Raw genomic sequence first — 16,424 nt, 5'->3', positions numbered from 1 at the left:
TCTCAGAGGAGGACACCACGGCCGAGGGTGTTCCCACGGCCCAAGGGCTCTCCGAGCAGGGCCAGGCTCAGGTGAGCCCAGCACAGCCACTGACCAGGCAGAACAGTGACCTCCAGGCCTCGCTGTCCAGAGCCCCAGCAAAGAACCTGCCGTAGGGTGCTGCTGTCCGTGTCAGGGTGGGCCCGGGTGTGTCTCCTGCGCTGTGATGGACTCTAGTCTCACTGTATTTTCAAACGACCTCTCTGGCTGGCCAGAGCCACCGACAACTAAATTAGGAAAGCCGGGCGCCCTGCTGTTTATACTGGCCCCGGGAGGAAGGCATTCCATTCCCTGTGGCTCTGCAGCTCGTCCAAGTGCTGGGGGGACTCCAAGGGAGGCCTGGTCTCGCCCCGCACTGCTGGGTGGGCAGCGGTCACACAGGGCAGCCCAGACTCAGACAGCGCAGCTCTGACCAGCGGCCTTTGCGGGAGGCTTTGAGGGGCGGGGCGGACGGCCCAAGGGGCAGCGCTGGCTCTGGCACGTGAGGACGGGTTCACTCAGCAGCACGTGGGAGAGGGCGGGGCCACCTTCGCAGGAGACGCGCAGAGCCTTGTGGGGGAGTCGCCGAAAGTCTTGGGCCCCCCTCTCAGTTCATGACTTGGGGGCGCTCCTGGCGTCCGTGCTGTTCCCCTTTGCGGGGACACCGAGGTCTGTGCGGGTCACCGTGGGGCTCCCAGAGCTGGGCCTCTGGGAAAGGCTCCCTGAGGTGGGGGCATCTGAGCCGGGTTGTGAAGGATGAGCAGGAGCTCGTCAGGGAGGCAGCGAGGCTGTTCCAGGCTGAAGGGCACAGCGAGGTTGTGCATGGGGTGGGCAAGTGGGGTGGAGGCTGGAGGTGGCAGGAAAGGGGGTGGCGAGGAGGGAAAGGGGGTTGCGTAGTGAGTGAACCGAGCCTCCGCGGGCGCTGCCGGCGGTGGGTGAACCGATTCTCTGTGGAACGCTGTTCGCCACCCACGGGTCTGCTGCCAGCCCGCCCAGCTGTGCCCAGCGCTGCTGTAGGCTCGGGAAAGTAGAGATCAGAACCAACACAGGTCCTGCCCACGGAGGGGCTCTGCTCTAGTCGGGAGCTGGGCAAAAACAGAGGTGACTCATTTAAAAGTGCACTCGGATCTTAGAAAATTGTAGTGCTGTGACAGTAGTCACCCGGGACGTGCCAGCAGCAGCAGCCGTGGGCCATGGACTCCTGGAATCCCCCGGCCAGTGAAGCCCAGAGCGCAGAACATGCTGAGCTGGGGGGCTGCTCGTGCAGACCCCGGAAGAAGGAACCACCCGCAGGTTCAAGGAACCCAAAGACAGCAGCACCTCGGAGGCTCCCGCGAGGGGCGGGGACCAGCGAGGTTGAGCACAACAGTGGGCGGTGGGCGCAGGACCTCGTAATGAGAAGGGGCAGCCCAGGGGGACGGCAGGACAGCAGGGAGCAGGGGAGTGGCCAGGCCAGGCCCAGGGAGGAACTTGGTTAATGATGATTGCAAAACACAAAGGCTCTGTGAAGGGGGCTGTGGAATCTCCTCTCGCTCCTGCCCAAGGGTGTCGTCCTGAACTGCGGACGCCTCCAACAGCCACAGGTCCATGGCTGAGGCCACCTCAGCGAGGTGGGACTCACCCCAAAGAGGACTTTCTAGCTCTGGCCGAACCCCTAATCCTCAGCCGATAAACCCAGAGGAGCATCCTGATCTCTGCGAGTGAAAACGTGTTTCAGACGATCACACTGCGGGGTGAATGCCACTGTGACAGCTGAAGAGGTGGACGGGGCGGCCGAGTCTGTGTTCTGTGCCCACCTCTGCTTGCCGGCCAGGTCCTGGTGACACCCTGACCTCATAAGCGGTCACAGATTCAGATGTGCTGTGGAGCTAAACTGGATTTTGAGTCACTGTGACTCTTACGGAGGGTGTGAGGCAAGTCCAACCTACGAGGGTCCCACTGACACGGCCACACCACCCGGGACAGGCGCTCGGCCTCGACAGGGCCTCCGAGTGTGGGGAGTGGTCCCCTCCCCAAGCCGCCCACCACCTGAGGTTAGGGCAATGGGAATTTAGAAGTCAGCGTGGAGCTCCATTACTCTCTGCTTCCAAACTCGCCTCCCGTCAAGGCAGGAGGATGAGCTGGTTTAATTCCAGCTCCGTTTTTCATCTTTCTATTTGGACAGTGGGGCTCAGAAGCCGTCAGTGAGGGATGAGGGAAGGGGCAGACGGACGTCACTCGTGGCTGAGCCAGGCGGCCTTTATTCAGATGATCAGAATGTCCCCACCGCAGGCAGTCAGCATGGCTGGGTCAGTCATCCAAATGACTCACCTGCAAAGTCATTAAGACGACTGAGACGCCCAGCCAGCGGGGACAAAACGTGTGACAGGCTCTGTGGGCAACGGCCTGAGAAGTTCAGCCTCCTCGGGCGAAGGGAGCGCAGCCCTCCACGGGCAGCCCAGTCACAGCAGAGGGGACGTGCCCGGAGACGCCCGGCGGAAGGCAGGTAGGGCCGCTGACCCTGTGATGGCGGGGGGTGCAGCCTTCAGAGGGAGCACGATGCCCCCAGGCTGGTCCCCCAACCCCGAGGTCGGCCTGCTCCTCTGTCCTCCCCGTCCCCACGGCGCAGCTGAGAGTGCCTGTCCACCCTGGCTTCGGCGGGGTGTGGGCGGCCACTGGCTGGGGCAGTTCTGGGGCTGCCCTGGATCACTTTACCAGCCACGGGGACACAGCGGCTCCTTCCTGGGTGGGCTCCGATGACTCAGAACAAGGGCGTGCCTGGCAGCAGGACGCACAGCTGCTCCTTGGATTAGTTTATTTTTACAGTCGTCCCAGCTCGCAGCACACTGTGGCCTTGCGGCAGGTTCCGAGTTTAGTTTTCGTGTAAGTGTCTCATCCTCGCCTGGTTTGGAAGGAGCGCCGTCTGCCTCAGTGGTTCCGAGTGAGGTCCCCGGACCAGCCTCAGAATCACCAGGGACTCGTTAAAATGCAGATTCCCAGGCCCCACCCCAGACCGTGGATCACAGGCGGTGGTGGTGTGGCCCCGAAATCCGGATCTCAGCAAGGCCTCTTGATCCACTGATGCCCACCGGGGTTTGGGGGAGAACAGCACACTCTCTCCGCGTGAACTCACTGAACCGGGCAAGGGAGGCGTCTGGGGAGGTGGAGGAAGCAGAGTCCTGTGTTCCATCTGTGGCCCGGCCACTCCTCTGTGTGGGGTCTGTCCTGGCCCTGGGTCATCGCATGCCCACGGCATCACAGCCACGCGGTCATGTGGTCAGCTGCTGTCACCTCCCCCATCAGGGCTGCTTGGCAGCAGCTTTTAACAAGGAAATCTGTCCATGGCTTCAAAAACAGAGCTCTCTCCTTTGAAAAACACAGACAGGCCGGACGCGGTGGCTCACACCTGTAATCCCAGCACTTTGGGAGGCCGAGGCGGGCGGATCACAAGGTCAGGAGATCGAGACCACGGTGAAACCCCGTCTCTACTAAAAATACAAAAAATTAGCCGGGCGCGGTTGTGGGCGCCTGTAGTCCCAGCTACTCGGGAGGCTGAGGCAGGAGAATGGCGTGAACCCGGGAGGCGGAGCTTGCAGTGAGCCGAGATCGCGCCACTGCACTCCAGCCTGGGTGACAGAGCGAGACTCCGTCTCAAAAAAAAAAAAAAAAAAAAAAAAAAGAAAAACACAGACAAACCCAAAAAGAGAAGTATGTTCACACATTTCCTTCCAGTCTGTTTTCAGCCTGTTCAGTTTCTTTCTTTCTTTTTTTTTTTTTTTTTTTTTTTTGAGACGGAGTCTCGCTCTGTCGCCCAGGCTGGAGTGAGTGGCGCTATCTCAGCTCACTGCAAGCTCCGCCTCCCGGGTTTACGCCATTCTCCTGCCTCAGCCTCCCGAGTAGCTGGGACTACAGGCGCCCTCCACCTCGCCCGGCTAATTTTTTGTATTTTTAGTAGAGATGGGGTTTCACTGTGTTAGCCAGGATGGTCTCGATCTCCTGACCTCATGATCCACCCACCTCTGCCTCCCAAAGTGCTGGGATTACAGGCGTGAGCCACCGCGCCCGGCCTCAGCTTCTTGAAAACAATCGGGTTAGAGTGAGCTTTCCACTTGGCGCCACGTCACCAGCCGCGTCTGGCCGCCGACTCTTCTCCCACGAACGTGGACGTGCCGTTGTGCGGCCGCCTGGAGTTTGACATGGAGGATGCTCTAGATTTTTCAACATTATAAACGGCACCGTGAAGGCGGCTTTTCCTGTAATTCTTGAGTCTCTGTTCCTCGTCCCTGATGATTTCCTTAGAATGAATGACTAACAGGTGTGACAGCTAAGATTCTGGGTGCGTCTACACAGAATTACCATCTGTGGAGGTCAGAGGCGGCTCCACCCCCTGCCACAGATGGGGAGACCTTCCAACTTTGCTCCTGGGGTCACAGCTGCTCAGGAGCAGAACTTACCCTGGACCCAGGCTCAGAAAACACCATCAAATCACAAAGACCCTGTCTCTCCAAGCTGGACCCACTTGGTCCCGTCTCCTTGAAAGCTGGGCTGGTAGGAAGGAGTCCCTGGTGGACCCGCAGAAAAACATCTCACTGGGAACGGGCGGCCCCCAGCCTCAGGGGCTCCTCTGAGCCATTTTGAAAGGGGCTCCAGAGACCCAGCCAAGTGATGCCAGCCCTCCTCCCTCCTCTCTGCAGCCCCCTCCTCCCCTCCTCTCTGCAATGCCCCCTCCCCTCCTAACTGCAGCCCCCTCCTCCCCTCCTCTCTGCAGCCCCCTCCTCCCCTCCTCTCTGCAGCCCCCTCCTCCCCTCCTCTCTGCAATGCCCCCTCCTCTCTGCAGCCCCCTCCTCCCCTCCTCTCTGCAGCCCCCTCCTCCCCTCCTCTCTGCAGGCCCCTCCTCCCCTCCTCTCTGCAGGCCCCTCTTTCCTTCCTCTCTGCAGCCCCTTCTCCCCCACTCCTGGGGGGCCACTGCCCACTGCAGTGCTGGTTCCCGCCCAGGAGCTTGTGAGGAAATTCTTTCTCCTCTCTCCACCCACCCCAGACCTGAGCGATTTACCAAATCTTCAGAATCTCTGCTGTAGGGATCCAAGTCCCTGGACCGTGGCAGAATTTATGCTGTTAGTTTCATCTTTCGTACTTAACAGTAGAGACATACACAGGCCACACAGAGAACAGACACTTCTTTATACTCGCTGTTTCACCTACTGTACAAGCAAAATATGTTTGTTAAATTTTTTTAATATGTTGCATATGCAAAGTGGTTTTCCAAATGTTTTCACAAAACCGTTCAACGTCAACTCCTCAGTGCCCTCAGGAGGAGCGTGGCTCAGAAGTTCCTGCCATTTAACAGGAAACAGTGACCCAGAAAAGCTTTGACATCCCTGACACCCCCGAATTAACAGCAGGGACAGCCCAGAAGCCACAGCTCCTGGCTCCTAATCTCTGTCTCTCCCTACCACGCTTTCGGGGCCCCTGAGAACATGGGATTGCCCCATAATCAATGTTCTAGAATCACCTTGCAAAAAACATGATGACGAAATAAGTGACGATTCCTTTTTTTCTACAGTCGGAAGAGCAGAAAGGCCTGCAGTGACATCATGTCTGTGGACGCCCAAGCCCTGAAGAAGAAGATGGGCAAGCTGGCCTGTGACCCGGCCGCCCACTCCATCCTCAGCAGCTTGCTGCTGTACGTCACGGGCCGCGCAGACCGGCCCTCGGGGACAGAGGCTGGGGAGAGCAGGCCCAGCCACCAGACCCAGACCCAGGAGGCCACCCAGAGGCCCACGCGCTTCCAGCTCCTGCAGGCCAAGTTCCTGGGCACTGGCCGGGAGCGCTACCTCAAGAAGACCCGGGAGGTGGGCCGGCTGATCTCCAAGGACAAGCAGGGGCCCGGTGGGGGCCTCGTGGGTGCCACCATCAACAAGCTCCTGGAGAAGACCAAGGAGCCGGCCCCGAAGCCCTGCCCCAGCGAGAAGCCCCGCTGGGGCCACCCGGCCGGGAAGAGCACCGTGAAGAACATCCTGAAGATATTCTTGGCCGCCGAGGAGAAGGAGGCGAAGGAGAAAGAAGCGCGCGAGAAGCCCGCCGCGGAGCGGCCCAAAGTCGCCAGGGGCCTCTTGCCGAAGATCACGGGCAAGAGCTCGGTGCTGTCCAAGCTGCGGGAGAAGTTCGAGCAGAACAGCTGCCTGTGCTCAGAGGCCGGGGCGCTGAGGGTGCACACGCGGGAGCGGAGGAAGAGGAACCTGCAGAGGAAGAAGATGCACCGGCCGGAGGTGTGCGTGCTGCACACGGCCACCATGGCCAGCACCTGCGTCAAGACACCGCTCGCCCGCTTTCTGGCCTGCACGGCCGAGCCCCTGCCGGCCCTCAGCATCGCCACCATCGTGTGCGGCCCCAGGAGCTGGCTGTCCCACTGCACCAAAATCAGCCACTCGGAGGCGAGGCGTCTGCCCAGAGGAGAAGCCAGCGTGCTCCCCAGTGCCAGGGAGACGGAACCCAGTGGCAATAAAGCAGCAGGAAAGGGCCCCCTGGAGGGGGAGCCCCAAAGACAGCCAAGGCCCTCGAAGCCCGTGACACCCCAGGTGATGGCTCGGAGGGACGGCCAGGCTTTCCCCTCGATGGCCCCCTCTTGTGCTCCCTGCACAGGTGAAGTCCTCCCTGGCCTTGTGCCTGCATCGTCCCCACTGGGATCGGCCAGCCTGTGGGGCACCAGATCAGCCGCAGGTGACGGGACGGCAGACCCCACGGCAGAGAGCACTGCAGGAGGCGTCCAGGAGGTGAGGGGAGCCAGACTCACGTGGTCTCCTGGGCCCCCGGGTGAGAGTGCAGGGGAGGGCCCTGAAATCACCATGACTGTTTGCAGTTCAGAGGACGAACGGGAAGGAGCAGGCTTCCCAGACCCAGGGAGAGACCCGCTCTTTGCCACCCAGAAGTATTTCCCAGAACAGAAGGTGCCGGGCCACATCCCACCACTGAACACTCCATCGGTCCAGGCTGCTCGGAGAACACAGCCTGCCACGGAGCCCCCACGGATAACTGTCCAAATCCCGGTTGTCCACGAAATGCCAGCCCCTCCCCCCATGCTGCAAAATACGGCAAGTTGTGAAAACAAACGTTCTCGTATTTTTGGAGGAGGGAATGTGGTTGAAAATGCACACACAGAATTTCCCACCGTGACTGAGAACAGAAAGGGTCACCAAGCCCCAGTGGAACTGAGCAAGCTTTCAGGGACCCAGGTGGGACTCGGTGTCTCTTCGCCGCAAGGGCCAGGGGCAGCCTGGGATCCGGCAGCAGCAAGAAGGACTGCAGGTGCCGACCACAGTGTCCCAGAGAGAGTTCCGACACAGAGACTCCAGACAGAGAAGGAAAACAAAGGCAGCTTTGAGAATTCACACGGTCCCAGGAATCCTGACGATATTTCAGGAGAGAGGACCTCTGAGCTCAGAGAGGAGAAGCATCCGTTGCCAGAATCTAATGAAATATCAACGCAGAACAAGGGCTCCGCAACGAGTTATCCTGCAGCCTCACAAAACCTTCTGAGGGGAAACACCAGCCATGCCTCCAGCAGCCAGCAAGTCCTGTCCCCGACCGGGAGAAATCCAACAGGTGCCCCCGCGTCGCTGGCGGCACCATCCAAGGGGCATATGGGGCCTGAGGGTGTCACCCCGATGGGCACGACTGTGCCCGACGCGCTGGAGGAATGCAGAAGGCCACTGCTAACAGAGTCCGCTCAGCCCCTGAAGGCTGCCGAGGAAATCACCAGCCATGAATTTCACGAGAACCCACTGTCCTCATTAAATGAACGACCCAAACCAGGTGTGAAAGCCTGTGGGGCGATGGCAGCTGCAGGGAGCATTGTGAGCCGTGCCACGCCTGCACCAGGGCCAGGCAGCACCCAGAGCCCTGGAGACCGCAGAGTGGGAGAGCCAGAGACGCTGGGCCAGGAGGGAAGCAGAGCCTTGTCCAAAAGCCATCCCAGAGGAGAGGCTCTCCCTCAAGACCCCCACAGCCACGGCCTCCTGGCCCCCGGGGGATCCTCGGAGCCCCAGAGTGGAGCAGCAGGGAGGAGCCTCCTGAGAGGTGCAGCCCTCGCCCGGCACCCAGAGGACGCTGCGGCCCTCGCCCGGCACCCAGAGGACGCTGTGGCCCTCGCCCGGCACCCAGAGGATGCTGTCGCCCTCGCCCGGCACCCAGAGGCACCCCGATTACACACTTCAAACACGTCGGCAGCCAGCAGACATACGGCAGCCGTAGGAGGCAGAAAGGATGTGGCTGTGGAAGGAAACCTTTTGGGTTTCAGCACAAAGTCTGGAATTCCTGCTTCTGATCATCCTAGACCACAGGCAAAGAGTGTGGCAGAGTCCCCGAGCTATGGCCCTGGCCTCCCACCGTCGCCTCCTGAGAACCCACAGGCAAAGGGCAGGGAGGGTGTCATGTCTCCCGGTGGGGCAGAGCCTGACCATCTGCTTCCCGCGATGCCTCCCATGCAGGTGGACATGGGGTGGGCAGGTGGCACCCACCAGCGGGACCCTCCCCATCTACAGGCACACCTGCCCCCTGCTGCTGGTGACACACAGGCCAAGCTCTGGGCCAGTGTCCCCAACCCTAGGACCCAAGCAGGTGAATCCCAGGGGCGTCCCCTGACACAGGCGGACCTGGGGAGGCAACAGAGTGACCAGGCGCAGGAGGAGACCCCCCAGCCCAGGGGTGCAGGGAAGAGGGTGGTGCCGTCGGGCCCGAAGGTTATGCTGAACCAAGCAAAAGAGCCTCAGACACGGTGGGCACAGGATCTGGCCGGGGACAAAGGGACGGCCATTGGGGTTGGGGGTGCCTGCCAGCGCAGTGACCAAGGTGAGCAGCATCTGCAGGGACCCTGGGAGGAGCAGGAGAGGAGCACAGCGCAGGGGGAGGGCACCAGGGCTGCCAAGAACCCAGCTGTGCCTCCAGGGGACTCCAAGGGGCTGGGAAGCCTGGCGGCCCAGGGACAGGCCCAGAAATGGGCTCAGGGGCAGGCCCAGGGACAGGCCCAGAAACAGGTTCAGAAACTGGCCCAGGGACAGGTTCAGGGACACGCTCAGGAACAGGCCCAGTGGCAGACCCAGACAGAGGCCCAGGGACAGGCACAGGAACAGGCTCAGGGTGGGACCCAGGGACAGGTTCAGGGACAGGCCCAGAAACAGGCCCAGAAATGGGCTCAGGGACAGGCCCAGAAACAGGTTCAGGAACAGGCTCAGGGGCAGGCCCAGAAAGGGGCTCAGGCACGGGCCCAGGAACAGGCTCAGGGACAGGTTCAGGGACAGACGCAGAAATGGGCTCAGGGACACGTTCAGGGACAGGCCCAGAAACAGGTTCAGGAACAGGCTCAGGGACAGGCCCAGTGGCAGACCCAGATAGAGGCCCAGAAACGGGCTCAGCAGCAGACCCAGAAAGGGGCTCAGGCATGGGCCCAGGAACAGGCTCATGGGCAGACCCAGATAGAGGCTCAGGGGCAGGCCCAGAAAGGGGCTCAGGAACGGGCTCGGGAACAGGCTCAGGGGCAGGCCCAGATAGAGGCCCAGAGGCGGGCTCAGGAACAGGCCCAGAAAGGGGCTCAGGAACGGGCACGGGAACAGGGCCGGGAGGAGACCCAGACAGAGACTCAGGGGCAGGCCCAGAAACGGGCTCAGGGGCAGGCTCGGGAACAGGGTTGGGAACAGGCCTTGATATGTGGGATGGCGTCTCGGGCCTGGGAGCAGCCCATCAGTGGCACAGCTGAGGGAGTAGATGCTGCTGGCAGGAGTGGGGCGTCTGGAAGCCCAGCCCCCAGGGATGGTGGACAGTCGGGGGGCAGCGGCCTAGGGGAGCCCAGCACCCGGCATCCACCCCCAGGAAGCCGCCCCCTCAGGGGCACGAGCGTTGCCACCTCTCCCCTGAGGCTGGGAAAGAGCCCAGCTGAGCCCACGCCCGAGGCTGGGGGCTGCTGGACTCCCCAGGCCCCGGCCCAGAAGGGGCCCCCAGACCACCCTGGGGCTAAGAGGGTCCCGCAGGACACGATGAAGGCATCGGAGCCTGAGCGTCACAGGAGGTCCACGCGCCTGGCCAAGTACAAAGCCCAGAGCTTCAGTGACCAGAGGGCCTTCGATTTGTCCTTCAGACCAATGAGCGTCAGGGCCAGCGACACGTCTGAGCTCCCAAAGTGAGGCCCCGAGTCCACACCGTGGCTCGCCCAGCACTGTGACATCTGCCCATCAAGGGCCTTCAGGCATTTTCCTGCCTCCAAATGCGTCTTGGAGAATCCCCTACGGAGACGCCTGTTTCCATAATTCTCTCTCCCTTCTTCACAAGCTGACCTTGGGAGGACTGAGCTACATGAGGGTCGGGTCCCTGTCACCCCACAGAGCCACGAGGCCATGGGGGTGGGAGGTGCGGGCCTGTGGCCTCACCAGGCCCTCGGGATTCTTTGTGTCTTCACCCAAGGGCGCCAGCTCACCCCTGTCTCACATACCCTGCAGCGTGGAGCTCACACCTCCCGCAGTGGCACGGTGTGTGCGCCTCCTCGACCTGCAGGACACTGGTGCTTTGGGACGCCTCCCCAGCTCTCACAGGGCCTCCTCCCACCACTCCCTGTCCATGCCCCGCCATGCCCTGCTCTGACGTGGCCGTGTGACACCCACCCTCCATGGGCCCAAAGTGACACACACGGCCCCACCTCGCAGGACTCGAAAGAAAGGGCAGAGTTTCAGGCCGGGCGCAGTGGCTCATGCCTGTAATCCCTGCACTTTGGGAGGCTGAGGCGGGTGGATCGGGAGGTCTGGAGATGGAGACCATCCTGGCCAACATGGTGAAACCCTGTCTCTACTAAAAGTACAAAAAATTAGCCAGGCATGGTGGTGGGCGCCTGTGGTCCCAGCTACTCGGGAGGCTGAGGCAGGACAATGGTGTGAACCCGGGAGGCAGAGCTTGAAGTGAGCCGAGATCGCGCCACTGCACTCCAGCCTGGGGACAGAGCGAGACTCCATCTCAAAAAAAAAAAAAAAAGAAAGGGCAGAGCTTCCTCCAGCCTCAGACGCCCAGGCGGTGCCAGGTGCTGTGTGGCTGCTGGGCCATGTGGTGGTCACCAGAGGGTGTGGGGACGCTGGGAGGCCAGGCCAGAGCCAGCTCATCTGGAGGAAGAGGCCTCAGGAAATGCTCACGTTAAGTTCTGAGAAAGGGACAGTGCGGAGCCCTGGGAAGCCGGGATCCCAAGGAAGCTTCGTCTGGAAACCGGGTGCTGAGTTCCCTTCCCTGCGGTCCTGCGGGTGGCTCCGCTGGTGCCGGTGACCTGAGAGCATCGCTGTCCGTCCTCCGTCCTCCCAAACAGCATAGAAGTGTTTCCTGCCCTGGCCAGAGGTGGCCACGACTCCAGCCTTGTTCAGGTGCTGAGATAACGCGTTTCAGGCTGGAATATTTGAATGCTGTCTAGAAGCACAAGACGGAAATCAAAGCGGCCCTTTGTCACATTGCCTCGAGATGGTTCTTGTTGCTACTCCAGACTACTTTTTAGGCTCTTCCTCCATGCATCTATTTTAAAGCACTTTCTTCCCCATGACGGGGTCATGCACCTCCGTGTCGCAATCTATCGTCCCAGGCCACTCGCTGGCCTCTGAAACCCTGACCCGTGAGGCCACCCGGCTGCCTGAGGGGCCCTGGAGCAGCTGGATTTTCAGCGTGAACCGATGCAGCCTGTCGTCCTACGGGGCCCCGCACCCTCGTTTTTGGTGGTGCCCTCCCTGTGGAAAGTTAATTCCTGCTTTTTGAAGGTGTCTTGGCGTTTTCTGCCTTTGCTACTGAGCAGTTTCCTGAAACAGCCCTACACGTTCGCACAGGGGCTGTGGTGCCTGCTGTGAGCACCTCTGTTTTCTGACTCTAAATAGAGGAAGGTGTTTTCCAGTGTTGGCTTTGAGAGGGCATTTAGCAAGCACGTCCTACCCACGGCGAGGCTGGGGTCTCTCCTACCAGGGAAGGTCCACTCCGGCAGAAAAAAGGGCCCCATTGTGCCAGTGGCTTTGGCTCCGGGGGCCACGCAGGCGGCAGGACGTCGTGCTCCAGGGAGAGCACAGGTTTCCTTCCCGTCTAACAATTAACTTAAGATCCAGCAGGTTTGACCCACCCTCACCTGCTAGGACATGCCAGTGCTGGTGTCTGGAAGGAAGGTCGGACTGTGCTCAGCTCTGGGGGGCCGCTCCCCACAGCTCCCCTCAGAGGGCCCCCGGGGCCTTCTCTATAAATCGGGGGCTCTGCTCAGCTCTGGGGGTCCGCTCCCCACAGCTCCCCTCAGAGGGCCCCCGGGGCCTTCTCTGTAAATCGGGGGGCTGTGCTCAGCTCTGGGGGGCCGCTCCCCACAGCTCCCCTCAGAGGGCACCCGGGGCCTTCTCTATAGATCGGGGGCTGTGCTCAGCTCTGGGGGGCCACTCCCCACAGCTCCCCTCAGAGGGCCCCCGGGGCCTTCTCTGTAAATCGGGGGGCTGTGCTCAGCTCTGGGGGGCCACTCCCCACAGCTCCCCTCAGAGGGCCCCCGGGGCCTTCTCTGTAAATCGGGGGGCTGTGCTCAGCTCTGGGGGGCCGCTCCCCACAGCTCCCCTCAGAGGGCCCCCGGGGCCTTCTCTGTAAATCGGGGGGCTGTGCTCAGCTCTGGGGGGCCGCTCCCCACAGCTCCCCTCAGAGGGCACCCGGGGCCTTCTCTATAGATCGGGGGCTGTGCTCCTGGCCCAGCCGAGGGTTTCTGCTTGGTGTGTGGGTTCTCAGTGTGAGCTGCTGTGTGTGGAGGCTCCTGAGTGCTGGGTGCACCTCGCGTGTGTGGGGCCTGGGGCGGCCCAGCTGCACACAGGGTGGTCCGGGGGTACGGATGGGGGCAGAGGTCTTGCTATGGTGCCGCTGGACCCCTGCCAGGAGGACAGGGTCCTCTCTCTCACGGAGCACACAGACCTCCGGAGTCCCTGCCCCTGCAGTCCTGGGAGCCTGCGGCTGGGGCTGGAGTTGGCCTCTCGGAGCCACCCAACCAGAGAGGCCCATGAGAGAGGAACTCAGGGGTCCAGCAGAGGCTGACAGAGCAGCCTCTTTGTCCTGCTGGTGGCCTCCGCTCATGCCTGGGGCGTCCTCCCTGGAGCTGGGGGAGGTCAGGGGCCCCCAGGTCTGTGCGGCTGCCCCTGCCACTCCAGGCACAGCGGCGCGGCCCTCCCTCTTTACCTATTTGGGATTTGAGGCAATGAGTGGCAAGAATGTGATGACAGACACGGGAGGTAAAAATATGTTCACTGGCTGTTCCCTTTAGAAATAAGAAGCGGTGGGACTTGTGTTGCTATTTTTAAATAGACCAGAGAGTGCACCGGAGAAGGCATTGAGTGGTTTTATTTTAAGTGGTGGAAAAAATGATGAGAATCTCCTCCAGATGACAGCTCTGGAAGCGTCGTGCCTGAACCCCTCTCTCAGTCTGGCGGGCACAGTCTGTGAGCGGCCAGGAGGCCACCTGCTCGGCAGGCCCGTCCTCTCCGTGTGCCAGATACAGCCCAGCATGACACTGCCCTCAGCTCGAAAACACCACAGTTACTCTGTGTGCAGGAAAAAAAGACCAGTGACTTCATGGGGAGTTGAGAGTGGTCTGTACGTTCATACTAAGCTGAGACAGGGCAGGTTAGAAGATAGGGTGTGGAAGTATTCACACTGCAGAGATGACCATCATTTCCGCATGGCTAAGGCCCACACCCTCCCAGGGTGAAATAACTACAGCAGAAGAACGGTGCACTAACCACCCCCACGGGCATTTTAAATAAAACCCAAAGAAAGAAAGAGGCCAGGTGCAGTGGCTCACGCCTGTAATCCCAGCACTTTGGGAGGCCGAGGCGGGCAGATCACAAGGTCAGGAGATGGAGACCATCCTGGCTAACACAGTGAGACCCCATCTCTGCTAAAAATACAAAAAATTAGCTGGGCCTGGTGGCAGGTGCCTCTAGTCCCAGCTACTCAGGAGGCTGAGGCAGGAGAATGGCGTGAACCTGGGAGGCGGAGCTTGCAGTGAGCCGAGGTAGCGCCACTCACTCCAGCCTGGGCAACAGAGCCAGACTCCGTCTTAAAAAAAAAAAAAAAAGAAAGAAAAGAAAGAAAACAGGATATTTATTTTAGCTTCTTAGTTAACATGGTTAATTTTGTGTATTTGAGCGATTCGTTGACTGCCTCCTCCCTGCAGTTTTTTACGGTTCCTCTGGTTGTTGACAGGCTTGCTGTGAGCCACACGTCTGTGGGTGCAAGTGACAGCAGCTGGGCAGGTGGCGGTGCACTCCAGCGGCAGGAAGGTCCTGAGATGGCTACGAGAATGTGGTCATGCTCAGGACACTCGCTCAGGGAGGGTCATTGTCTAGGATTTTACAAGCTCAGCACCACTTCCTTATTCCGTTATCAGGGTATCTCTGCTGTTGGAGTTATGTTCTTTCGGTTATGTATTAGGTTATAGCTATTTATTAAATTTTTTCTTGTTCATATTCTTCTTTGTATATAAACAATGCTAAAATGGGTTAGTCAGAAAAAATTACTAAATGTCATTTGTTGTATTCTCTCTGTATTTTTACTAACATCATTCAGCTGGAAATAATTTCAAAAAGAAATAAAATACCTTTCCCATTACAAATCTCTTCCTTGCATTATTGAAGCAGCTGCATAAATGAGGTAGGACTCAGGCCTGGGGCGAGGGGCAGACCCCCATTGGGTGAATGTGGCCAGCCTGGGGCAGTGACCCAGGCAGGAGAGAGGGTCTGGAGCAGGGCCCCAAGTGGGAGAGGAACCCCTTAGGGTGTGCTTAGAGAAACAAGGCCATGCGCTCCCCAGACCCTCCCTCCGTCCAGTCAAGACTGTGCCGGCCTCGCCCCGGAGCAAGACCTGGGGAACTGGACTTCGGCCAGTGCACTTGGGCCAGGGTGGGGCCAAAGGGTTGGAGTGTCCTCCCGGACGTGGAGGGAGACTGGACAGAAGGGAGGGAGGGAGTATGGGTGCAACGGGCCCAGCAGGTCTGTGAGACACCCTCCTCTCTCCAGCAACTCCGCAACTCTGTGTGCAGGAGAACTTTGTCAGTGACTTTTCATGAGGGTTTAACAGCGGGTGGTTTAAGCTCACGCCAGACCTAGCCGGAAATGCCTGCATTCTGAACCGCTGCTGTGCCGGTGGGTGGTGCGAGTTCTTGGTATCTGGGGAGGAGGAAAGCTCGTTCCACTGAAACGAGCCGACGCCTCGTGTCTGAGAGCACTGGCCTGGCCGCTGAGGCTTTGGGATGGTGCAGGCACCTCTTGTCCTGAAAGAAAACCCCTGTCAATTAAGGTATGACGCAGGCTTTCGTTAGAACTTCTATTTTAAAAGTGCTTATTGAGGGCGTCTGTGCGACTGGTGTACATATAAGTGTGATCAAACCCTGTTCTTGGGATATTGTTATAAGCTTGGGGTAGTCAAAAGTTTCCCTAAACAGGAGAAAAAGCCCCAACCACAACAGGAAGTGCCTGTACATTTGTCTGTTTGAGCTTCGGTGCATTTGCTGAATATTTATGGTCGCCATGGATTTTTGACAGGGATGGATGTCACGTAGCCCCCCGAAGCCCAGGACTGAGCAGCTGAGCGGTGCTCGCCATTTCTCTGACAGCGAGAGGACTGGCCTGGCTCAGGTCCACAACCCCAGGTGGTGCCTGGGAAGCCACTGGAAGGCACAGAAGCCTATTAGAAAACCCATTTGTGCATACCCCAAACTCGTGAAAGTGCTGAGGCATCTTCTCCTAGAAGAACAAAGGAGGCCAAACAGAGAATGAAGGAAGCAACGCCTACAGTGGTCCATTTCCAAGACAAAATGCCTTGAATCGGCTTAGGTCGGTAAACTACAGAAGAAACAGGATGTCCTAGCCAGTGCCTGCTTGTTGGCCTCCCCTTCTCCCTCCCTTCCCCCTGACCCTTAGGTGCTCTCACCCGAACTAAAGAAGTTTAGTCTAAGATGAAAGTTTACCAGCCTGCAAAATAGCTGGCTTTGTTCTTATCAGCCTGCCCAGCTACTTAGGTCGTAAGTCAAATGCTTAAAGAGCCCCTGAGCTGACTGGGATTGCAATGCATTGTGGGCTGCAACAAAATGCAGCAGGACAACCCTAAAGAAAACACCTACAGCCCCCGCCCGACAACCAACAGATCATGTCCCAGACGACTGTGACCTCAGAGTACTCAGCCTGGGAGGAACCGGGGCAGGGACCTGTGCACGGGGGGATGAATTCCTTGTTGAAACTGCGCTGGGTGTGGCTGCCCATTAGACACCGGATCCTGCAAGACCATCATTAAAAGTCTCACTCTCGGCCAGGCACGGTGGCTCACGTTTGTAATCCCAGCACTTTGGGAAGCCGAGGCGAGCGGATCACGAAGTCAGGAGTTCGAACCAGCCTGGCCAACATAGTGAA

The 16,424-nt window shown here is 59.5% G+C and overlaps 1 protein-coding gene across 4 annotated transcripts in view; it reads left to right on the top strand.

The window, feature by feature from the left end:
* Positions 1-11,014, top strand: part of ADPRHL1 (ADP-ribosylhydrolase like 1) — a 43,233-nt gene extending 32,219 nt beyond the window's left edge. For 2 of the 4 annotated variants that reach the window (XM_005586310.5, XM_045377556.3), the window contains one exon: positions 5,561-11,014. In XM_005586310.5, the coding sequence (XP_005586367.4) occupies positions 5,561-10,172 (4,612 nt within the window). In that variant the 3' untranslated portion in view covers positions 10,173-11,014. Of the gene's footprint in view, positions 1-2,366; positions 2,504-5,560 lie in introns of those variants that run through there. The other 2 variants (XM_074021494.1, XM_015439570.4) reach the window with 2 other exon arrangements.
* Positions 11,015-16,424: the final 5,410 nt, after the last annotated feature.

Source organism: Macaca fascicularis, chromosome 17, assembly GCF_037993035.2.
Source record: "Macaca fascicularis isolate 582-1 chromosome 17, T2T-MFA8v1.1".
Taxonomy (NCBI): domain Eukaryota; kingdom Metazoa; phylum Chordata; class Mammalia; order Primates; family Cercopithecidae; genus Macaca; species Macaca fascicularis.
Note: the sequence above shows the minus strand (reverse complement) of the source record. Positions and strands in the feature narration are given on the sequence as shown.